The sequence below is a fragment of the Lontra canadensis genome, unplaced genomic scaffold, assembly GCF_010015895.1.
Source record: "Lontra canadensis isolate GAN:19392208 unplaced genomic scaffold, GSC_riverotter_1.0 scaffold40, whole genome shotgun sequence".
Taxonomy (NCBI): Eukaryota; Metazoa; Chordata; class Mammalia; order Carnivora; family Mustelidae; genus Lontra; species Lontra canadensis.
Window position 1 is genome coordinate 4431305 of NW_022631034.1, and position 25774 is coordinate 4457078.

Consider the following 25774-nt stretch of genomic DNA (forward strand, 5'->3'; position numbering starts at 1 on the left):
TCGCCTGCGGGGACCCACGCCACATGGACACCCAGACTCCCGCTTCACTCCACCGGGAAGGGCGGTCCCAGCGACGCTCCAGGCAACGCCTCCGCTTCCGGCCAATGAGGAACGGGGGCCGCGTCGGGGCCTTCGCTCATTGGGTCTCGCTGGTTCCGCCTGCGGCGAACGCAAACCAGCCGGCCCGCACTAAAGTCGGAGCCACTGAGTCCCGGAGTCCGGCTTTTGTCCGCGCTGCCGGCGGGGTGGCCTGTCTTTAGCGCCCGTACTCTTGGTGCTTGTGTCCCTTTCAGGCCCTGTCGCATCAGTTTCTAGTTTTCTCTTCCTCGCTCTTTCCTCTTTCCATCCTTCGCAGCTCAGCATGCAGGAAAAAGACGCCTCCCCGTATGGTTTCCAGCCTCGCTTCCCACATTTCGCCACGCAGGCTATCCATGTGGGCCAGGAACCGGAGCAATGGACCTCCCAGGCTGTAGTGCCCCCCATCTCACTGTCCACCACGTTCAAGCAAGAGGCTCCCGGCCAGCACTCGGTGAGCTGGGGCAGACTGGGAAGGTGGGGGGTGGGGCCGGTTTGGGCGGGTAAAGAGAGATGGCTTATACAAAAAAAGGCTTGCAAGTAATTTGTAAGGTCGTTTATACATCAGCAAGGCACCCCAAACGGTTGTTTACTACACCCGTAATATTCCTTGTACTAAATCTTCGTATTCTCTGGTCCAGTGATCACATTTCTTTTGATAAGCAGAACTGGAAGGAACAGTTTGTCCAACTTGCCATATAGATTTGGAACTGAAATTCATGTAATTTTGGCAAACTTGCGTTTCAAAACTGAGAGTCATATCTTTGTTGAATTACCTTTAGCAGCAAAAATTATAAAGACATGTAGGGAGTCAAATTAAAAAAAAAACAACTCTCAGGATCTGATAACTCACCTAGAATCAAGATCACACCCAGTGGCTGTACTGTTGTTATTAATAGTGATTTACTTGCTGTGGGCTAGATACAGACTTAACATGCAGTATGTCAGATGTATGTGTACACTCTGGGATTCCAAACTGCTCTAGAACCCTCCTCTTAGGCATTAGACTACACTCTGCTATACTCCAGAGTCTAACCCATTGCATCATTTAAGCAGTGTGGCTTGGTGATTAAGAGCAAAAATCACCTAGTCAGAGGGGCTAGGTTTGAATTCTGACACCACCTCCTCTGATCTGGGTGACCTTGAGCAAGTTGCTTAACCTATCCAAGCCTCAGGTTAATCCTGAGTAAATGGGGTTAATCAGTACCTACTACATAAATTGTTGATGTATATGTTAAGCTTTATGGTACATTGTCATTGCTCAGTAGTTCGGTATTTCACAGTGTTCCCATTTACACCTTTTCCCATTTGATCCTCACAGCAACCAGGTCAGAGGGCAGGACTGGTGTTACACACTTTTTATACAGAAGGAACTGACCTTGAGTTGTAGATAAATGACTTCTAAGGTTTTGATAGAGCAGTTTTTGTTAATCCCTTTTGGCAACACACTGATGGGATCTTGGAGTACTTAAAAGTTGCTAGCTTTCAAGGAAATCAGTTCAAGAAACTTTGTAGGTCCAAAGCTTTGATTATACTTCAAAAACTTCTTTAGTTGGTTGTTACATAAGTCAAGGAAGATTCTTTTAAATGTAGCCCTTTGTTTTGTGAGGTACAGCTCTAAAGGGCTGGTTTAGGAATTCTAAGGACTTCTAAGTTACTGCATTTTGGAATCAAAATGTGTACACAGCCTGTTTTCCAAGCTTGCAGGCTGTTGCTGGTGTAGGGTTTTGTGAATGTGTGACTGTCCAAGCTTTAGCTCTTGGTACAAAAGTTAACCATTTAACCAGACATTAGTAATTAAATATTTTCAGAGGAAAAAAAAAAAAATTTTTCAGAGAGCCAACAGGGGTGGTAAAATCTACAAGTACCAGACACCCCTTAGTACCTTTAAAAACTCAGTGAAGAGCACTAAAGACAATCTGAGGAGCTGAAGAGAAGCATCTGTTTCTCCTGTTCCATTTGGAAAGCCATTGAATGGGCAAGAGGTGGGAATTTGCCACTGAAATATGCCTCTCCCCGACCCCAAAGTTAAATCTCTGCAGTGAATAATTACGGAAACATGGGTGCCTTTCAGTGGCCGAAGCCACATGAATCCAAGCAGATTTTTTCTCTCTGGGGAGTACAGGTCACATCAAGGAGGTAATGGTGAGGGAGGGATGAGGATATCCTGGAACCCTATAAAATATGTCTACTAAGTTTGTCAAAAACAAGGAAACAAAGAAACCCAACTTTAAATATACATATTTGAGTTAAATATACATATAAATATATATAAATAATATATAATACATACTAATAATACAATATAATAATATAATAATAAATAATATATAATATATATTATTTGTTTATACACACACACACATACACATATATGTGTGTGTGTGTGTGTGTGTGTGTGTGTGTATAATACTAGGAGCTCCCAAATCAGAACCAATGTGTAAAAAGTGGTTGTTGTGTTTTGTTATGCACTATATGAGGCATGGGGAGAAATCTATAGCATTTTCAGTCAATGTTTAAATCCTAGGTTTGACTACTGGTTCTGATGTTCCCTACAACGTTTTGCTTCACTTTCCTGACCATGAGTATTAAATAAAATGACTGACTGAATACTCCTAGTATGGTAAATGTAAAGAGAGCGAAGTTTAAAAAATTGTGTATAGCCACTTTGCCAAGAATTACTGTCTATGTTTTGTTGCTTTTGTAGAGCCGAGATCTAAACTTCGAGCATTTGTAGGATCTGTTCATAGTTTCCTGGAGGGTGTTAAACAGGACTTGTATCATTTATTTCTTGGGAAATGAAATACAGGTTAGAAGTAAGTTTACTCTGTAGGCTCTAGTGATTCCCTTTTTGTGATGTCCCCCTGGCTAAATGGGTAAAGGTGAGTCTAACATAATAATAATCCTACTAATAAAAACAACAATTTCTCTAGTAGTTAGCATGTGCCAGGCACCAATGAGTAGAGAATTCATTATACATTGTATAATTTTATCATCATAACAATTTTATAAATTGGTTTTTTGTATTTTATTCCATTTTATAGGTACTGAGATTGACTTTAGGAAAGGTTAAGTAACTTACCTATTTGGCATACAGCTCATAGGGGGCAGCTGTAGAATTCTGAAACAGGCTGGTGGACTTGATTGTAAAGAGAGAATGCGCTAGCTGGGGGAAGGGGCAGAAGGAGAGTAGGCACCGAACTGAGCAAAGAGCCTGATGCGGACTTGATCCCACGACCCTGGGATCTGAGCTGAAGGCAGACATGTTAAGCTCCTATTTAATGGCAAGAAATGTCATAAGTAAATAGTAGAAAATCATTATCATAGGATAAACCTCTAGTTTGTCGAGGTGTCTATGTTAGGACTCTGAAAAATAAGCTTAAATCTCTTAGGATAAACTCTAACTTCTTTTCTTCAGGGTTTTGAATATAGTCGTTCTGGAAACCCCACCAGGAACTGCTTGGAAAAAGCAGTGGCAGCACTGGATGGGGCCAAGTACAGTAAGTGATTTCCATTCCAGTCTGTGAAGTTGAGAACCCATTCTTATATGTACAGACAAAATCAGAGAGGCACAGAATTTAGAATTGGAAAGGAATAAGAATTAGCTAGTTCAAAACTTTTGTTTTACCAAGACTTTGAATTTTTTGTTTAAGGTCCCATAGATGATATAATATGCAAATGTATAATTATTAGGTAAAAATAAATATGAATAGAGGGAAAATGACCAAATTTGCCATTTAGTATTCATGTAAATCCACTCTTCATCTGAAGGTGTCAGTATAAATGGATAAATATTAACAGTTTTATAACACTACTGAGAATATAAGCTTTCTGATACTCTGGTTCATTTACCTAATAATGCTTGAGAACACTACCTGGTGTTCTCAAAGAACATTTAACCGGTGTCCTTGAAAATGTGTTCTTAGAGATTAGGGATTAACCCCTTGAATCTTTTTTCATGAAGGGAGTGGATTACTGTTAAATCATCCTCATATTTTTTATATGAATGATACTGAATGGGGATAGAATAGTGAAGAGAAAATGTGTCTTATGAATTTTCTCATAGCGAGAATGCCAGGGTTAGAAATGTTCATGTGGATTTTGGGGGATTTGGGGAGTTTGGTCTTTTGTTTTAGATGAGGGGAGTTCTTTTTGAACACTAAACTTCTGTAATTTAGTACTGTAGAGAGATCATCATTTCCTGCAGAAGGTGTAAAGGCTGAGTATTCATATGGCAGACATTTTTTTTCAAGTGGGCTCCAGAAAACACAATTGTTTTTAACTGGGTTTAAAGTTTAGCCTTCTAGAGGCACTTGGGTGGCTTAGTTGGTTAAGCCAGTTTGGCTCAGGTCATGATCCTGGAGTCCCAAGATTGAGTCCCACATTGGGCTCCCTGCTCAGTGGGGAGTCTGCTTCTCCCTCTGACCCTACCCCCCTCACACTCATTCTTTCTCAAATAAATAGATAAAATCTTTTTAAAAAATTAAATAAAGTTTAGCCTTCTATATAAATTTACCATTAGACTACAGATGTGCTGAGTAGAGAACTGTAATTCTGACCTCAACTTTTCTGAGAAGATTTTATAAGAATTACATTTTTCAAGTTAATTGAATTATCCCTTCTACCAGTCACAGGTGATTTTTATCATTAAGGTGATGCATTGATATTTTGTCAGGATATTTTCTTTTTTCTTTCTTTTTTTTTTTTAAGATTTTATTTATTTATTTGACAGACAGAGATCACAAGTAAGCAGAGAGGCAGGCAGAGAGAGAGAGAGGAGGAAGCAGGCTCCCCGCAGAGCAGAGAGCCTGATGTGGGGCTCGATCCCAGGACACTGGGATCATGACCCGAGCCGAAGGCAGAGGCTTTAACCCACTGAGCCACCCAGGCGCCCCCGGATATTTTCTTTTATAGTGTTTAATGTACACAATGCCAGATGGTTCTTTTTAAATTGTTTTCATTATTTTTATTCTGTAAGAGATTTTGAGATCATACTTGTTTAAAGGAGATTCCGCATTTAAAAATTTTTAAAAACAAAATTTTAAAATTTGCCAGATGCATCCCAGGTCAGATTTTGAGTTTTATTAAAATATTTGCTCAGTTGGCTATCCATATAGTTAATGAGTGAATCATACCATAGCTCTGTTCCTCAGGTTTGAAATTTTGTTTAAAGTTTGTTGTTTTTAAACTGTAATTGAATTGGCTGTTGGCCTTTAATCTCAGAATTTTGTAAAGAATTATTTCTTTGGAGCACCTGGGTGGCTCAGTTGGTTAAGCGGGTGCCTTCAGTTCAGGTCATGATCCCAGGGTCCTGGGATCGAGCCCCACATTGGGCTCCCTGCTCAGCGGAGAGCCTGTTTCTTCCTCTGCCTCTGCCTGCTGCTCTGCCTACTTGTGCTTCATCTCTCTAGTGAATAAATAAAATCTTTAAAAAAAAAAAATTTCTTTGAAGCGTTTCAGAGAAATGTTATCACCAAAGCAGAATTACATGGTTTTTCTCTTAAAGATATTTTAGTTTTGAAATAGAAAGGGGGAGTTGTCCATTGTATTTTCATCAGGGGACTTCTTGTGATTCAGTAGTGATGGCTGTCCTTATGTCCAGAGAGAACAGCATAAAGTAACACAAGGAAGTTCTGTTGGTGTTTTTCAACCCAGAGGTTTGACTTTTTTGGCTTACTCTAACTTGGCTTTTATTTTAGGCTTGGCCTTTGCTTCAGGGTTAGCTGCCACTGTGACTATTACCCATCTCTTAAAAGCAGGAGACCAAATTATTTGTATGGATGATGTGTATGGAGGTAGGTGACCTCTCTCATGCATGTTTGTGTCAGCTGATATTTTAAAGACAGTAAAGTGGGTCCTGAATTATATTAACAATGTTGCCAGGATTATTGATTATTTATTATCTTTTAAACGTGTGATGGACACCTCCTTGTTGGCCCAGACTTGATAAAGGAAGAGCATAAACATTTAGCGTCTATGTTCTAGAATTGGCCTGTAAGAGAGATTGTTTACTAATAATTTTATTTAAACTGCTGGAGTGAGGGTGTTGGACCTGATCAACTTTCAAATATATCCTACTCCAGAGAAGATAGTATCTAAAGAGAGTATTCTAGTGTTACTTAAAATTTTTGCCTGCAGTGAAAAGGAACTATAACCCAGGTCACTCTCAAAGAGATTACCTCTACCCACCCCTCTATCTTCCCAACACATTTATACGCTTTGGATTTTAGCGAACCTTTGAAAAATCTGTTGAAAGTATGGACCCCTTTCCCCCAAAAGTAGAAAAGTGTGCTTAAGACTACACCCAGTGTTTATCATTTTAATTATAGGGTCAAGGGGTAAGGGGTCTCACCCCCTGAAGTCCATCATGGATCTAAATTTAAGAACTTCCATTCTAAACAGTTTAAGTGCAAGTTATTTAAAGTGGTGAGGGGGAAGGTAAAGAAGATGGGTTGCCCTTACCTTCAATAACAAAAATTTTGTTAATATATGTACGTATATATGTATATAACAAATGCTTTCAAATAATTAAAACGTGATTTCTAGAATATTATCATTTTATCTATCTTCTATTAACAAAGAGTTAAATCTGTAAGTTCCTTGAAATAAGAGACTCCTAGTAGTCATTTTAACCTTAGACATTTGCAGAGTGCTTTGTATTTATCGTTGTTTCCTATGATAGCTGAATCATAGATTGTTGAATAGAAGTAACACACCTTTAGTTACTTTTATAGTGCATTATGGAAACCTCATGACACACATAGATACAAAATCTTGAAAATTGCTGTTGATTTTTTATAATTCTTTACATTCTTTTTCAATCATATTATCTAGGGTCAGTCTATAGCATCAAAAGTTCAGTATATATCTTTGATCATGGAGTATTTTTCCTTTTCCTTTTCTTTTTTGGTTAGCTATCAATAAACAATTTTTCCTTTAAATTTGCCTGTGTAAAAATCAAATCCAGGACAGTGTTTATAAGAGAAATTAGTTCTAAGTTGAATGATTTATCTTTTCACCATAAAACTGTAGTTGTTTGATTTACATTGCCTCATTTAACTATTAAAGCTTTAGAACCACATAACAAAAAGATTGAGAGATTACAAAGAATAATAACCAGTTTTTCTATTGCCAAAATATAATCAGACTAAAAATTTATTTTTAATATTTTATTGACATCAGTTCATTTATTTTAAATTTGAGTGCTAGGAAGAAATTGTTAATATAAATTACCATTGGGGAACATGCCACTTAATGTGTGAAGGGCAGAAATTGTAGGTTTTCAGAAACGTTTCTGCTTCATGTCATTTAGTGTGGCTATCAGGTATATTTTATTGGACTCTTTAACTTCCAGTTTAAAATCCAAGCCTTGGGGCGCCTGGGTGGCTCAGTGGATTAAGCCGCTGCCTTCGGTTCAGGTCATGATCTCAGAGTCCTGGGATCGAGCCCCACATTGGGCTCTCTGCTCAGCAGGGAGTCTGCTTCCTCCTCTCTCTCTCTGCCTTGCCTCTCTGCCTACTTGTGATCTCTCTCTCTGTCAAATAAATAAATAAAATCTTTAATAAATAAATAAATAAAATCCGAGCCTTATATTCTTTACTATACAAGATAGCCAAATGATTTAACCAAGGTAGAATTTCTGTTAGTTGTACTTTTATTGGTGATTGACACTTCCTTGTGTTTTTAAAGTATTTATACCAATAAGGAATGAACATTTCTCAGTACCATGTCCTTCCTATTTTGTCTGTTTTTTTTTCTGCCTCAGGTACAAACAGGTACTTCAGGCAGGTGGCAACTGAATTTGGATTAAAGATTTCTTTTGTTGATTGCTCCAAAACCAAATTGCTAGAGGCAGCCATTACACCAGAAACCAAGGTAACTCAGTTTTCAGTTTTGTCTGTTTTGTGTGTGCTGGGTTTTTTGTTGTTGTTGTTGCTTTTTTTTGTTTGTTTTGTTTTGTTGTTGTTGTTTTTTAATCATTCTGTTCACTGGAGAACATAATTTAAATGTGAATAATACATTTTATTAGAAGCCATTGGAAACCATCAACAGGATCAAGATCGGTCTGGCTTCTCCAGAATATTCCTGCAGAATGGTTGGGTCCATGAATTCCACAGCAGGATCCAAGTTCTAATTCTGTGTCAGTTGGTGTATGTTCACAGGCAAATTATTTAACCAAAGTCTCACTTTCTTCTGCAAGATGGGGATAATTGCACTTGCTTTATAGAAAGGTGGTTGTGTAAATTACATGAGATAAGGCATATGAAATGCTCTGTACAGTACCCAACTCATAATAACTGGAAAAAAAATCGTTTTCAAAAGCATATGATTCTGTACTGCATTACCACGCTGGTGTTGGTTACAGAAATCATCCCAGAGATCGGGTTGCAGAAAAGGAAGCTTGCCAAGACCCCAGACTCTAAGCATACTGGTTTTTTAGGAATTCTAAGCCATACTTCAACAAAATAATAGTTACAAGTAGAGAATGGGCCACAAGCAATCTTTAGCCTCCATCCTGGGAAGCTTGCATGCCAGCGGAAGGTGTTTTGTGTCTCAGTGAATGGCATATGTGATATTCTTTCTTGGGGCCTCATTTAAATTCTGCATGGGTAAAAGAAGGACCAGTGTCTTTTATAAGTCAGCCTTTTCCAACTTTTTACTAATGATTAAAAGGTTTGGATTGTATTCAAGATGATGTTGTAGTGAATGCTAAGAAATGAAAACCTTTGCTCACACAAATAATTACTTTGAAGATTAACACAGGGTGAGCTTTGAGTGATTAAGGTTTGTTTTCAAAGGAACTTGTTTTTTATCTTGCTTAGGAGAAAAGATACTTATTAAAATAGCTGGTCGGAGTCTAAGGGAGGAAAGCAAATTGTGAATATGTTAATTCTTGTCAACAGAACTTTATGTAGTGGCTCTTTACTGACTTGAATTAATACATTATTTTCCCCTGAAATATCTGCCTCATCATATGAAGTAGATTTTTTAAGTCCCTGTAAAATCAACTTTATATTTATTATTTCTATTTTAATTATTTTTATTATGAATATGAATAATAGATTCTTACCCAGAAATAATTTTTTATAGATTTTTAAAATAATTCATTTCTTGTAGAATATGCATTAATTACCTTATCTTTTCTACAGTGAGACTCTAGAGTAGGAAGAATATTCAACTAGATATCTTGCTCATTTGTATAGTAATAAAGAAGCATTAACCCTTTAAAAAAGAAAGCTGTAGGTAATGTCATTCAATACAGTGGCATCCTGTTTAACAAACAGAATTCTGTTCTTTTCTTTGATCTTTTCAGTCACTGTCAAGCATCTACTATGTGCCTGAGTTGTGCTAGGTTTTGGGATATGATACTGTCTCTTTCTTAAATGAGCTGTGACTAGGTTTTCTGTTGTGTGTAACTTCTCTCCTGCCCACTTTAAAACCCATGCTCTTCAAGTTCTGGGTACTTATTTTATAGTTTCTAATGCATCTGGCATTTTTAAGTTAATATTTAGGATGTGTTTGGCATTGAAGGGATAGTTCTCTTTAATGAAAATTCTAGGCTGTGATCTTAATGTTCTGTGTTATTTACCTTTGAGAAAATTCCTAGACAATGAATTATGTCTTTGAAATCCATCCTCGTTTTAATGGAATGTAATTACAATAATTAACTTGAGCACTTTTCTTCTTACACATAACATTATCTCATTTGATCTTTATAACAACTCTATGAAATATTATCAACCCTATTGTACGGATATAAAATTTGAGGAATATGGAGGGTACGTTACTTAACTATGATCTCTCAGAAATTAACGGGGGCTAGGATTCAGATTCAACCCTTACAACCTCATCACCCACACTCTTCCAGTATAGTCTGCCAGATGGTTACAATATATGAAGCGTATATTGGTGCAGTATATTTTTATAAACTATTGTTATCTATTGAATTTTTTAGCTTGTTTGGATTGAAACCCCCACAAACCCTAGCTTGAAGATGATTGACATTGAAGCCTGTGCACATACTGTCCATAAACATGGTGACATCATTTTGGTCGTGGATAACACTTTTATGTCAGCCTATTTCCAGGTAAATGAAAATACTTTTTTTGGGGCATGAATAATAGAATACAGATACCCGTAACTCGGAAAGGAAAGACTTGTTTACATAAAATCATTTTGAAACTCACGGAATCAAACCATAGTTATTGATTAGACAAAGAATTAAAAAAATTGGACCTTTTCTACCATTAACTAATATTGCTTCAACCAACCCTAGGTTCATATCTGGTATGGGACTTTGTGTGTTTTAAATGTTGTCTTAATTAAAGCTTTTAAGTTCTCTCAGGATATGGAAACTCTCTAAAGAGCTGGCCTTATTATGTGATTTTTATCTGTCAGTGCTTTATAGATAGTTGGGACTTTAATGTTTATGTGCTGTTATTAATCAGTTATGTTATTTTTTATATATATAATGTGACTGAAAAACATACATACTTAATGCATATATTATGTTTATTTTAAAATATATTGATTATATAATATTAAATTATTAAAATAGATAACAAAATCTTAGGCTATAAAATTTAATATATATATTTGAATGTATTACATGATGTATGTAATATACATGTTATATAATTAAACCTTGCTAACCTTCCAGAGAGAAGGAAAATAAAAGCTATCCTGCATGACATCTCAGTGTATGTCACATGTATTATTTCTCCACTTTCCTCCTCTCTAGTTTCACTTCCCTTAGTGCCCAGCTCTCTCTATCTTTACCTTGTTTGTATTAGGAATTTCTACTCCCTGTTTCACATTGTAGCTATAAGTACCAAGTCCTTTATACTGCTCCTTTTAAACTATCTCTTTTCCTACCTACCCCTCTACATACATCTCTTCCCACCTCAAACCCTCCCATTCATCCTCCATTCCTTTTCTTTTTTCTCTTACTTTTTTTCCAGATGCTTCTTTTCATTTTGTTCTTTTTGGTAGACCATCTGAGGATCTGTCTATAATTGATTAGTTGTCTGCCCTTTTCCCACATGTTCTCTCTCTCTTTCCTCCAAGGAGCCCTGTTTCCTCTCCTTGTTAGGAGCTTACCTTCTCCTCGCAGTATCCTTCCTGTTTCTACCTTTTGATCGTTCTTATCACACTTCCTGTACTTTACCTTTATTCTGCAGAATTCCTGAAAGCCCAGCTCATCTTCTGCTACTCTTAAATTAGGCAGATGTTTATAGCTCAGTTGTTTATATTCCCCCCTCCTTTTGTTTTGGGTCCCTGCAGTTGGCACAGGCTGCTACCTTAGTTTGTATAAATCTGTTCTTCACCTTCTTCCATTTTATTGGGAAGGCCCTACCGCCTTTATTTTATTTTCCTCAGATACATTTCCTGGCTATGTTGCATTCAGACAGCTTCATGGGCCACCTACCTTTGGCTCACGATATATCTTTGGGTGCTTCTTGTATCTGCTGAAGCAGTCTGTTTCCAAGTGAAAATCTCCTGGCATCATCTATTTTTCCCAGCTGATTTTCTCTCTTAGATTAGTTATCCCAACTCCTTATCCCATATACCACTTACATTAAAGACCAGTTAACACAGATTAGGGCTGGTCTAGCTGAGTCACAGTGAGTCCTGTATATTCCCAAAGAGATTGCATGAATTGTTTTAGCCTGGGCCTGCCCAGATTACTCATCCAGCCCGGCCCTCCCCCCTCCCCGTCCCACCGGTTACTGTCACTAAAATAGGTCCAATTTTTCTACCTTTCTGAAGCCCACATCACATTTCCACATGCCAGGGACTACAGTTTGCTTCCTTTCAATCTGGATTCATTCCAGTTGAGTTAATCAGAATCATGTTGTTCCTAAGTGGCCACACGTATTAGTTCCATACAGTAGATCTTCTGAAAAGGTCCTCTAATTATTTTATCATCATAAAAACTGGATACGTTCTCTTTCTTTCCTGCCTTTTATCTTCTGGGTCTTCTATAAATGTCACAAAAGGCAGAATGGACATACTTTCATGAAATTTCAGAGTTTGAGAGTGGAACCTCTGTATTTCCATAATTTAGATGTGAGTGCTAGTTCTACCAGCTTTTTAATCTGAATGATGTTTTTGTTTTTCTTTCCTTCTTTCTTTCCTTCCTTCCTTTCTTTTTTCTTTCCTTTTTTTTTTTTTTTTTTTTTTTAAATAGGGCAAGCTGGGGGAGGAGTTACAGAGGGAGAGAGAGAATCTTAAGCAGACTCCCATGCCTAGTGCAGGGCCCAACATGGGGCTCGATATCACCATCCTGAGATCATGACCTGAGCCGAATCAAGAGTCAGATTCTTAACCAACCACTGTTTTGTTTTTCTTCCTCCCTTTACTTCATCTGTACAATGAGAATCTTAAAGTACTGATTTTCTTGAGTTAGATAAAATATTTTATATAGTGCTTCACTGGGATATATATAAAGTATTTAACATGGTTCTAAACACATAATTATATCAACAGATGTTAGTTGTTCATTTTCATTTTTTGTTTTCTTTTTACCACAGAGTTTACAGAATGTTAGCATTGGAATAGACCATCCTCTAGTTTGACTCCATCACTTTGGAGATGCACAGACACTTGTGTAGAGAGTGCTATGAGTAATACCTGATTTAAAACATCGTATTTTTGAAACACCCCAAATGGAAAGTCCTATAGTCCTTTATCTTAACACCTTCCAAAGACTAAATGACTGGTGAGGTTAAAACACACACACACACACACACACACACACACACACACACACACACTTTCTTTTAAAGAAAATATAAATAACCTCCTGGCTGACTGTCAGTAGAGCATGTGACTCTTGATATGATTTCAAGCCCCGTGATGGGCGTAGAGCTTGCTTTAAAAAAAAAAAAAAGAAGAAGAAAATATAAATAGAAAGATGTTGATAATATATTTTTTGGTGAATAAGTTGATTATAGCTCTAATTCTCACTATAAACAAAAACATTTTAAGACTAAAGGATTGATTTGCAGGAAAATTGGGTGAGAGAAAATAGTCCAAAAAAATTTCTAAGTCACTTTACACTTGGCAAAACTAGTATAATAAGAGTAATTAAGAGTCTAGATCATGGCACAACTAATGAATAATCACAACATACATTATCAGGTTTTAATGATCAAAAATCCAAGCATGTTATATACTCACTTGACATAATAATTGCTAAGTGTTTATGTCTGCTACTTGATGTGTTTACTGAGTCATAAAACGCCAGTAACTGCATTATAAAATTTAGTAATATCCTTAGGACCAGCCAGCAACTGCTCTAATGAAAAAAGTTCAGGAGACCTGTTGACCTGAGTTTACCTGCTATTTCCAGAAAATTTGTGCTATTGGACTGAATACTGGGTCCAGTGCTTTCTATTTTTATTTGGTGGGTAAGGGAAGGGGAAAGATACCAGTTGAGATCCTGGAAAATATTAAGATGCATGTATTTTTGAAAAGTTAGAATAAGAATGAAATTTACAATAGCAAATAGACATGTAATAAAGCATATTTTCAAGTGATTTACCATTTAAAATGAACATCTTTTGTTCCTTTCAGCGGCCTTTGGCTCTGGGAGCTGATATTTGTATGTATTCAGCAACAAAATACATGAATGGTAAGACATACATAATCTGTACTTTGAGAATTCCTTTCCATGGATAGATGGATACCACAGAGCTTGATATTTTGATCCTTTTTCTTCTATTATTAACGTTTTCTCTGTGACTCATGTAGAAAGCAAAATATTTATACTTTGGTTAAATATGGGATTTCATTTATATCAGACAAAACTATGCTCATGACTTATGATCAGAGGATTAAAATTTACTAAAAAAAGTTAGAGTTTTATTCTACTGACAGCTTAAAAAGAAACATTTAATTTTTATATGATTTTTATTTCATTGTTAGGTATAGCTTTTGGTACTATCAAATTAAATACTGTTTATTTAAACTTATTTTATAGGACTTTTTCCCAGAGAGTTTTTTTCAAGTGAAAGTTACACTTTAGAAATTTTTAGAATGAAGAATAAACATACATTGTTTTTAATTAAATGTTTTTGCTTTTTTTTAGGCCACAGTGATGTTGTCATGGGCTTAGTGTCTCTTAATTCTGAGACCCTCCATAATAGGCTCCGTTTCTTACAAAATTGTAAGTATTAAAAAGTCCAGAATTCCCCTTAACCTCTCAGAGGGACTACCTTTGATATTTGTAGTTCTACTAGATGTCATGAAGTGATAACATTCTACTAAATTAGTAAGAAATGAGAAATGGAGGAGAAAGATTCTGGTTTTTATTTTATTTTATTTTTTTATTTCTTATTTTATTTATTTTTTTAAGATTTTATTTTTTCATTTGAGAGAATATGAGAGAGAGAATGAGAGCTGAGAAGGTCAGAGGGAGAAGCAGACTCCCCATGGAGCTGGGAGCCCAATGCAGGACTCGATTCCAGGACTCCGAGATCATGACCTGAGCCGAAGGCAGTCGCCCAACCAATTGAGCCACCCAGGCGCCCAAGATTTTTTTTTTTTTTTTTAAGATTTTATTTATTTGAGAGAGAGAGAGAGTGAGAGAGAGAATGAGAGGGGAGAAGGTCAGAGGGAGAAGCAGACGCCCCATGGAGCTGGGAGCCTGATGTGGGACTCGATTCCGGGACTCCAGGATCATGACCTGAGCTGAGGCAGTTGCTTAACCAACTGTGCCACCCAGGCAGCCTAAGATTCTGGTTTTTAAAGGAAAGTAGAAAAATTAGGATATAAAAATATAGTTAGAACATAACAGGGTTTTGCAACATGACTCAAGGGATTAATGTTGTTAATTTTCAAATCCATGTTAATTTTGACCATAATTGGATAAAGCCCATGTGATTTTTTTAGTTTTTGGACTTACTAGATTTTTTTTCTTTAGATAAAACATTTGGAATGATGGCTTTCTTATGCTCTACCTTTTATATCTGGAATGGTGGTTAACTTTAGATAGCACTTAATATTAATATTAATATTATTAATATTAACATTTTTCAGCAGATGTCTAAACACCATTTCCTGTTTAGATAGTTTAGTTATCTCAAGTATGGGCAAGGATTTATTTGAAGATACTTAGTTTAACCATTTTGATTTGACAGATAAGATATAAACGTAATTAGGAATAAAGTAAATAAGTATTAAATAAATAAAGGAAATAAGCATTAAAATTGAAAAAAAAAAAAAGAAGAAGATGGCACTGAGGAGGAAAACCAAAACTTACTATTTGATAAATTCCTTTCATTTATAAAACATTAAGGTGAGGTATATATCATGGAGGCAAAGTAATTCCTAGGCTGCTTTAGACAGAAGCGAAATAGAATGTTGTAGAATGTTGGTAGAACTTTTAGTAACAGTAGGAGCTGAATGCTTTTTTTCTACATGTTCAAAGAAATGCAAGGTTCAACTGTGTGTAGTATGTCACTGAATGGAAATCCTAGAAAGGACTATGTTCATGTTGGAGACGTTCATACTGTGTTCATGTTTAGTTTACAGGATCTTCTTATCCCCTCATTTTAAAGACCATTTCTAAAATAAATAAATAAATAAATAAATAATTTTTTAAAAAGACCATTTCTTTGAGCACTTCATTCTCATGCTTCTGATTTGCTATGTAATTCCCCCCCTGAAACTCAAATACTGGCTCGTTGCTCAGAGTCACTATAATGAAAAAGGGAGTGAGAGAATCTCCTGGGTCTCTCCCCACCTTTCAGACTAACCCGGCATATGTTCATTTTTCAGCTCTTGGAGCAGTTCCTTCCCCTGTTGACTGTTACCTCTGCAATCGGGGTCTGAAGACTCTCCACATCCGAATGGAGAAGCATTTCGAAAATGGAATGGCAGTTGCTCAGTTTCTGGAATCTAATCCTCGGGTAGAAAAGGTTATTTATCCTGGTACGTTGATATAATTTCTTTTTCTTTCTTTCTTTTTTTTTAATTTGAGAGAGAGCATGCACAAGTTGGGAGGAGAGGCAAAGGAAGGGAGGAAAGAGAATCTCCAGCAGACTTCTCGTGGAGCCCAGAGCCAACACAGAGCTCAGTCTCACAACCCTGAGATCATGACCTGAGCTGAAATCAGGAGTCCCATGCTCAGCCAACTGAGCCACCTGGGTACCCCAATGTTGATATGATTTCTAAGTACATATGCTTACACTAGGATTTTATGGGTTATCCGAAGTATCCTATGAATGACACCTGTTCTAAGGTAGCTGCTTCCATGTATTTCTTTGTTGTTCATGTATTATTGGACACTGCTGTGTGTCAGGCTCTGGGGTGGCTCTGGTGGTGCAGAAGATAGATGTGGTCTGTGTCCTTGTGTTGCCTATAATCTAGTGACTGCTTGGATGTTAGAAAATCGATTTTATGCATTAGACCTTCCTGCCATGGTCTTTAGCTTGAAGGCTTGTGTTTACCTGTTCCACGATTGCAACATTGTACTTTCTAGTTGATTTGCTTATAGTCTTTTCGGGCTGCCATTCTGCATTAGCTCTTTAATCTGTTTTAGGTTGGGACTTGATACTAATGAGATACTAATCAAATTGAGACTTGCTACTTACACACCAAAACTCCCCTGAGGGTCTCTTAATTCCTTTTCAAAATTTTTCACCTCTGCCAACTCATGTGCCCTTAGTAGACTTATGTATTCCTCTTCAAATTTATTTGGCCAGTCTATTAAATTGTGGTGTGGTCTTAAATAAATGGTTACTTTGAACCCTTTGAGGTTTTAGTCATGTGATCTAGGGTGGACAGGAGAATTAAGTTTGATTCCTGTCCTTAAGGACCTTAGATAAGCCAAGACAGAACTACATATGAGATTAAATGCCATATGTGTCTGTTGACTGTATGTATTTTGAATGGAGTGAGGGAGAAAAGTTTTGGGCAGTGCCTTGAAGAATGGGAAGCATTTGTTTAGAAGGACAAGGACAAGCGTTCTGATTCATTCAGTAAACGTTTATGACTTGCCCACAATGGAGCAAGCTTTGAACCACAACCTGGGATCCGATTATTAACAAAAGAAATGAATTTCTCCACATGGAGCTAGTCTGGTGGATTAGACAGATGTTAAACAAGAAATTACAGAGTAATATAATTAATAGAGGGGCAGTCAGCGGGTAGAATGTTCCAGGTTAAAGGGACAGCTTGCACAAAGGTCCCGAGATGACAAAGTGCAGTACTGCTAGTTGATGTAGCTCGAGCATGGAGCGATAGAAAAGATGGGTCAGAAGGAAGCTAGAGACCCAGAAACAGGGGCTAGAATGCATCATGAGTCATGAGATGTGGACAAGGTGTAAAGCTCATCATTATTAGGCTTATTTGCAGTTTGCTTTAGGCACATGGAATTTTTTTGTTATGAAATTACATGTTTGACTCTAAAATAAGACTTTTATTATGCTTCATGATCACAGGGCTACCCTCTCATCCTCAGCATGAGTTGGCAAAGCGTCAGTGCACAGGCTGCCCGGGGATGATCACCTTTTATATTAAGGGCACTCTTCAGCACGCTCAGACGTTTCTCAAGAACCTCAAGGTACGCTTTCAAAAGAGGTTTTTAAATCGGCCAGGTAGATTACAGTAGTTCATGAGCTCTCCTTTCCACCCAGCTCAGGTTCATGTCTTTGTATCTGCAGGTCCTACCCTCAGACCTCTTTTTTTTTTTTTTTTTTTTTATTTTGTGTGTGTGTGTGTGTGTTTTTTTTTTTAAATTTTATTTTTTATAAACATATATTTTTTTCCCCAGGGGACCCTCAGACCTCTTTATCATGAAATGCTTTAGGTTGGAAAATGACTTCAGTGCAGTAGCAGACATATGAGTATGTTTGTTTACTGAACTCTCCTTCGACCATCAGGCTGAGAGAGATCATTGGTTTTCAGATTTATCAATAATGGAACCCCTTTTCCAAATGCAGTATTATGTGAAACTTCAAAGTAATGTGTGGCTAGTGCACTGCACAAAGGCTGCTCTGAAATCCAGCCTAGGAATGGCTTTCCAAACCCTGTGCCCTCCAGGCTGCATCTGCCTGCAGTGAAGGAAGGGAAGCCTTTGTTTGGATTTTCACACTGGCTGGAGGCTCTCAGGGTTCCCGGAAGAGAGGCCTTTATTAACTCCATACACTGGGCTTGCAGAGCTCATGCAACAGACTGAGGGTTTTTTCTTTGTTTTTTAAGATTTTGTTTATTTGACAGAGACAGCAAGAGAAGGAATGCAAGCAGGGGGAGTGGGAGAGGGAGAGGCAGGCTTCCCGCTGAGCAGGGTGCCCAATGCCACGCTGAATCCCAAGACCCAGGGATTGTGACCTGAGCTGAAGGCAACCACTTAACTGACTAAGCCACCCAGGCACCTGACAGAAAGTTTTAAATTACTGAGGTCTAACGCATAGGCTGCTGCCAGATTACTCAGCATCTACTGGTATCTCAAAGTTGTACTGAAAGCAGAAAGATAGTGTATATTTAATTAAATATAGGTGTGAGAGTAATTTTAAAGTATTTGTAAAATTATGATACTATAACACTAAATACAAAAATGGGGTTTTTTTCCTACTCCAGGAGGAAGTTAAATGGATGTATTAATTTAGTAAGCGATAGATTTTAACAATGAAGTGTGTATAAGTTGGTAGACTTGTAGAGATTTTTATTTAAAGGGTAACTGCAAAACTAGGTCTCAAATGCAATAATTCTGAGGTTTTAGGGTTCATGTTAATTATTATTTAAGTAGAGGGCCAAATCAGGAAGGTATGAGAGATTCATCTTCCTCAACTTGTCATGTTTTAAAAGTTTGCACACCATATGTCTAATTGGCGACATCGGTATTACAGATTTTATTTTCATTTTTTCTCTGGGTTTTGTGCCCAAATTGTACTTTTTTTCATTATCACCACCATTTCTAACCCTGTGTCCAGTGCCATTTTGTTAAAAACATTTAGTTTTGTATATTTGTGTTTTTACTTTAGTGAAAGATCTAAATGAATGTTTTCTTTACCATAGTTATTTACTCTGGCAGAGAGCTTGGGAGGATACGAAAGTCTTGCTGAGCTTCCGTGAGTATATTTCTGTTTTTCTCAGCGTTGTAACTTTGATGTCTGCTTTAACAATTGTTTGGAGGGGAATATGGTAAAATCAGGAGTAATTCAAGACATTTGACAGTAAGAATAGCATCCTGCTATTGAATCAGAATTGACTCTTAACCCAGTAGAATGGAGACCCTCATAAAATCTTGGTGAGTTGTATGTGTCCTCCTCAATTTTGCTTTCTTCCGTTCTGCCTGAAGGCAATTCCAGCAGAGTTGTATTTTAGGATCTCTGACCTCTGACCTGGGACTACTTGTTCTATCCCACTCCACCCTAGAAGGGAGATTGGAAACTTTTATTAGAAGGGCGGATTTCAAGACTTGTTGGAAATGGGGACTGTGTCTCTGATGAGAGACATGCCCTTGATGGTCAGAGGAGGGCACTACTAGATGCCACCAGATCCGTTTATTTTCTGTTCTCTGGATACACCTTGAATGGCTTCATGTTATCCACAAGATGGACCCAAAAGCTAACTTGGTATTCCCGATCCAATCAGTTCATCTAATTGTATCAAAGCACCAGAGGATATTAGAACATGCAGCCTGAGATCAAGTGGTCCAACAGCTTATTTTCTAGATAAAAATTCAGAAAGTTTTGCTGATTACTCAGATGTCACATAGAAATGTGTCAGCAACTTCACTCTTGAGGTTTCTCATAGAAACAATGAGAGGAGGTAAAAGCAGCCTGGATCTGGATTTGAGACCTGCTAGGTCAGTTACTCACCTGAGCTACAGTTTTTTCATCCACAGAATGGGATTAATAATTAAAATAACAATTATCATTTATGGATTACCTGTCCCACCAAACATTCCAGAGCTGTATCCTGATTTTATAGGATGTTACTCTGCCCATGTATTGTAAATATCGCACTAGTAATTAACATCATTACCTAATAATTGTCAAGAGTACTTGACAATTTCTCAATTTCTGTGTTTTACTTTTCATAAACATTTCTGGAATAACTATGGTCTGGAAGCAGTATGTTGAGGGCTGTCAGGGATTACCAAAATGTAGGCACATTTGCTGTCCTCTCGTAGTAGTTTGCAGCTTCTTGGGAGAGTCAGACAATTTCACATAAAGTTAAAAAAAAGAATGTATGATACCCAAAGACTTACTCAGATGATTAAGATAACACACATAGGTTTTTGTGCGTCTTTCAGAAGATGCCTGCTAGTAAGTCTGGCTGCACAAGAGGGCACACTCAGCATATGAAATTGGGTTGTTCTTCATAGTCGTGAAGTGTGTATTACTTTAAGGTGCTCTTAAAAATCGACACCTCCTGATTTCTTCGGGGATTTTGTTTAAAGTTGTTTGGCCCTCAGATGTACCAGCCAGCGAGGCCATCACCCCAATGCCTGCCAGTGGACGAGTGAATTTAGGTCAGGGCTTGTCTCTTCTGTTACCCTCATTCTGTGACTTCCAACTGCTGCAACGAGAACAGAATTGCAATAGGGGATGGAAGAAGCGGAGCCAGTGTGCGCTGGGCTAGTCTTCCAGCCCGACAATGCACATTAACTCTGCAACCTCAGAAAAGTTACATGTTCTCTCCATCTGTTCCATGGTTGTAAAATGTGGATAACACTACTCAGCTCTTAGGCTTGTTATGGGAACATGGGGAAAAAAAATATCCCTAAGCCAATGCCTTGATTCATACTAAGGGCCCAATAAATGTTAATTACTGTTAGGAATTATTATGTTTTATTAGGCATCTATTACATTCCAGGTACTTGCTAAGGCTTTATATATATTCCTTCCATTAATGACTGTGATAAACTTTTGGGATGGGAGTTATATCCAGCTTCTATTCATTAAAAAAAATGAATTAATTAACAAATGCCTTAATTCATTTACTGTACACATTCACTGTACACGAGTACAGTACCTGCCTCATGGTGAGCCTATAATAAGTGATAGCTATTATTATGATTTTAGGTCAAGAAATTCATTATGAGGACAGGTAACTTTTACAAGCTCACATAGCCAGTGTGTGAAGGAGAGGATTCATGTGTAGGTCTATTGCTCTCAGAACCTAAGTTCTTATTTCTATGAGTACACTCTCTTTTGAGGAATTAAAAGTCTGAAAAGACAGACCATTTTTTACTTTATTTTATATATTTTTTAAAGGAGAGGGAGCACAAGTGAGATAAGGAACAGAGGGAGAAGCAGACTTGAGTGGGGTGAGGGGCAGAGAGGGAGGGAGAAGCAGACTCTCCACTGAGCAGGGAGCCTGATGTGGGGCTGCATCCCCAGCACTCTGGGACCGTGACCTGAGCCAAAGGCAGACACCTAACTGACTGAGCCACCCAGGTGCCCAAGGCAGAACATTTTAAGGAGGACGTTGGCATATACAACTTTAGTGGAGTGATCAAAGAAGATACTCATTTATGTTGACCACATTTGAGATTTTCTCTCCATGGATCTGAAGAGAGATAGGGCAAAACAGCTCAGGCATTGATTTTGTGGGTGGTGTGCCCGGAAAGGATGAGTGTTGGTGGCAGTGTAAGTGCGTAGGGCTCAATAAGACTACAAGCCTCTCCTCTATGGTGCCTCAGCCTCCACCCACAGAGTCTTCTGCCTCCTCTCAGCTCTGGCATTCCTTGCTGTCCGTTTTTTGTTTGGCATGTGTGGTAGAGTATTCTCTTCTGTGAATGGTCATAGTCTTTGCCTTCTGCTTCGTTATGTAGGATCGAGAAAAATACCTCGTTTTTCTTGGTTTCCCAGTTCTTACTATGGTGCCTGACCCCCAGTAGGTGTTTTACCTTTATACATGTTAATGATGATGATGAGTTGCTAGTTAGTTCTGAAAATCCTTCCAGGCCTCTACATTCATGGGTTATGTGCTGAATTCCTAATGCTCACTGGTTGCCACTGGTGGTGTTCCTGGGTTGTTTTTCTCTGATCCGACTCACAGGGTGCCATTCTGGATTAATCCATTGATCAGGAGGGAATTAGTTTCTGTCTGGCTCTTGGTCCAACAGGCCTTTTATGTAAGTCCAGCTGGTTGGTCGTGGAGCCTATGACTGCTGGCCAAGGCTTCATTCAGGCAGATGTTAAAATCCACAGCTGGAGGCTATCTTTTTCCCTCCTACCTGGGAGTGCCCCTTTGGTGTTTGGATTGAGTATATTGATGGTATAGAAAGGATAAAAGATCTTAGTTTTCACTTATAATAATGACCAGAAAAGATAAATTTTCACAATTCCTTGTTTTTTTGCCTGTGAAAAATTATAGGCATATGAAGAATTTGATATTTAGAATAGAAAAATCTGAATAATTGTAATTTGAGACCAATACATTACCGTAATACTGATTTGCTCATTCTTTCTTTCAGGGCAATCATGACCCATGCATCAGTGCCTAAAAGTGACCGAGATGTCCTTGGAATTAGTGACACACTGATTCGACTCTCTGTGGGCTTAGAGGATAAAAAAGACCTACTCGATGATCTAGATCAAGCTTTGAAAGCAGCAGTAAGTTTAATTATTTTGGTGTGTTTTGGGGCTTAATCTGGGTGGTGGTGGTCATTATTTTTTTTTTTAAGATGTATTTATTTATTTGAGAAAGAAAGAAAGTGAGGAGGGAAGGGGCAGGGGGAGATGGAGAGAGAGAATCTCAAGCAGACTCCTGTGGAGCACAGAGCCTGACGTGGGGCTGGATCCCATGACCCTGAGATCATGACCTGAGCCTATATCAAAAGTCAGACACTCAGGATGCCTCGGTTGGTTAAGCGTCTGCCTTCGGCTTGGGTCATAATCCCAAGGTCCTGGTTATTGAGTCCTGCGTTGGGCTTTCTCCTTGGTGAGGAGCCTGCTTCTTCCTCTGCCTGCCACTACCCCTGCTTGTGCTCTCTCTCTAACAAATAAATAAAATCTTAAAAAAAAAAAAAAAAAAAAGTCAGACACAACAGACTGAGCAACCCCAGCGTCTGGTGGTCACTGTTTTATAGAGTGACCTCACTGTGAATTCTGAAGGTTTCCTCTTCTTTCCTATAATAGACAGGGTATATAAATGTGTAGGGAACTCAGCTGAAGGGCAGATTTAAAAAATGGTAGTATTCAGAAGAGAGTCCTTGGAAGAAGTGAAGTCTCTACCTGTAGTTTTAATGACATATCTTTCTTGTGATTTTAATACAGCACCCTCCAAATGCAGGTGGAAACTAGCATTCTTGAACTGCTAGTGGAAGTTGCTTCCTGAGAAGACCAACTCTGTGTAATTGAATGGACCATAAATGAGCCTTTGCAGAATCTTCAAGTGAAAATGTAAAGGGACCTCATTACCTGTCAGAGCTATAACCTTCCAGGGATAATCCTTATTAAAAAGTTTCCTCTTTCCCTTATTATAATTGACAGGTCAATTCTGTTAATATGTTTTTGTTGATTTTCGTTTCCATTTGCCTCTGAAGGAGGTGGGATTTGTGCTGCTTTTTGGGATTGTGATCTTTTTTCATAGGTTAAGATTTATATTGATCATGTTTATAATATAATGATAATTCATTTTTTATGTTTTTCTGAGGAATTTAAATTATTAAATGAATGTTCTTAAATCAAGTGTGATTTTTGCATATTGTTGAAAATAGCTCTCAAAGCAATGGTTTACATGTAATTATCATAAGCCAAAAATCAAATACTTGAAAAGTCTACTGTGAAATTCTGCTGATATAAGGTTGTACTTACTATTAAAAAATAAATAAATAAATCTAATTACCAAATATATCCCTTTGTGATCTTCCTATATTATGTGGCATTAACTCATATCCCTGGGCCCTTTTAACCCTCAAGTCTGGGAGGTCTTGGCTGTTTGCAGTAATTTTTATAAATTAAGTTGTATAACTATCATGTCCAAATCTTAAGTGTTTGCAGATGAGAGATTCTATCACGGGATGTCAAAAGCCACTTTTATAGAGAGACATACCACTTTCTATATTTTTACCTGTAATAGTAAATTTAGTGATCCTAAAGAGAAATGCTTAAAACAGAAGCTCACAGTCAGCAAATTGTTAATAAGCCATAAGTCAAATGGATGTCTAAAGTTGTTTTTGTATTAAAGGATTTTAGTCATTTGTTTGCTATTGCCATTTGTTTCACCTTAAAAAAAGGTATTATTGAACTTGATTAATAATGCAGGATAGGAGGCAAACACATAGGCTATGTATTATATATTCACATTTTGAATTACATGACAGAGTCTGGAAATTCTGGCTCTGTGTTTTGAGGCTATATCTTAGTGCCTTGGAGATAACAGACCAAATCAGAGAAGCAAGGACTGTTTATTCTAAGCTTCCAAGGGAGTCAGCCACTGTCACTTGTGTGTTGACAGAGATTCAAAGGGAAGCAGAGCATGAAGAATTGTAGAAATTTTAATATCTGTTGATGTGGATGAGAAATTAAAATTTCCATATTTAAAACTGTCTGAGGACCTTTAAATGGATAACATTAAATCACTGTCAGAAATGTAAAAAAGGGGCGCCTGGGTGGCTCAGTGGGTTTAAGCCTCTGTCTTCAGCTCAGGTCATGATCCCAGGGTCCTGGGATCGAGCCCCACATTGAGCTCTCTGCTCAGAAGGGAGCTTGCTTCCTTTCCTCTCTCTCTGCCTTCCTCTCTGCCTACTTGTGATCTCTGTCAAATAAATAAATAAAATCTTTAAACAAACAAACAAACAAACCTGAAGAATTAAGGCTGACAGAGGAGTGGACAAGCTTTGTAACTGTAAAAGAGGGAAGGTTTGGGGCACCTGGGCGGCTCAGTTGGTTTAGCGTCTGCCTTTGGCTCAGGTACGATCCCATCATGATCCCAGAGTCTTGGGATCGAGCCCCACTTCAGGCTCTCTGCTCATCAGGGAGTCTGCTTTTCCCACTGCCCCTTCCCTCTGCTCCTTCTCTCTCTCTCTCTCTCAAAAATAAATGAATAACATGTTAAAAACAAATAAACAAATAAATAAGGGAAGGTTTCAGGCATGCCGTGATTGGAGGCTGCTAGCATGGGGAAGCTGTAGGCAGCCTCATTTGAGGTAGGACGCTCACTGCAATTGGTTAGGGAGGCCTATTTGGCTTTGTAAGTTTGGTCCTCTGTTGAAAATAAACAATTAGGGGAGCTGTCAATTATTAATCAAGTGCTGGCCATTTGGGGCGGATTGTTTCAGAAGTTAATGTTTAGTTTCTTGAATTGTGATTGGAGATAACCATCGGGTTTCCTGCAGGTCGGACAGCAGGCCGGCTTGCTCCGCTGTTTGTTGTTTGTAGATAAAGAGTTTGGTTTTCAGGGGAGGTTGGCTGCAGATGGTAGGTCAAAATTCTAATTTTATGTAGGTTCTATCCACTGTCCATTTATCCTTCAGTCTCTCAGAGCTTCCAATGAACAGTAACTATCCTTGTATTATAGAGGGTTCTCTAGAGGAACAGAACATAAAGACAGATTCTATGTATGTGTATGTGTGTGTGCAGAGAGAGAGAAAAAGATTAATTTTAAGTAGTTGGCTGTCAAAACCGTGGGGCTGACATGTCTAAAATAGATGGGGCAGGCTAGAGACCCCTAGAGTTGTTGCTGTCTTGAGTTCAAAATCTGCAGGACAGGACCACAACCTGGAATCTCAGACGGT

The 25774-nt window shown here is 38.0% G+C and overlaps 1 protein-coding gene across 3 annotated transcripts; it reads left to right on the forward strand.

The window, feature by feature from the left end:
* Nucleotides 1-237: 237 nt before the first annotated feature.
* CTH (cystathionine gamma-lyase) lies at nt 238-23891 on the forward strand. Of its 3 annotated transcripts, none has more exons than XM_032870097.1 (12): nt 238-529; nt 3494-3575; nt 5775-5870; nt 7841-7950; nt 10031-10162; nt 13654-13711; nt 14168-14245; nt 15907-16011; nt 17523-17644; nt 19099-19151; nt 22511-22649; nt 23313-23891. In XM_032870097.1, exons 1-12 carry the CDS (start codon nt 362-364, stop codon nt 23337-23339), a joined length of 1170 nt encoding a protein of 389 aa, XP_032725988.1. In that variant the 5' UTR covers nt 238-361; the 3' UTR covers nt 23340-23891. The 3 variants fall into 3 exon arrangements, with proteins under 3 accessions (XP_032725988.1, XP_032725987.1, XP_032725989.1); XM_032870096.1 differs by having other exon boundaries at nt 239-529; nt 15859-16011; XM_032870098.1 differs by lacking the exon at nt 3494-3575 and having other exon boundaries at nt 337-529; nt 15859-16011.
* The last annotated feature ends 1883 nt before the right edge of the window (nt 23892-25774 follow it).

Coding starts and splice junctions, on each gene's coding strand:
- CTH (XM_032870096.1), top strand. CDS start 362: ATGCAGGAAAAAGACGCCTCCCCGTATGGTTTCCAGCCTCGCTTCCCA. Junction 7,951..10,030: donor CCATTACACCAGAAACCAAG/GTAACTCAGTTT, acceptor TGAATTTTTTAG/CTTGTTTGGATTGAAACCCC. Junction 10,163..13,653: donor TTATGTCAGCCTATTTCCAG/GTAAATGAAAAT, acceptor TGTTCCTTTCAG/CGGCCTTTGGCTCTGGGAGC.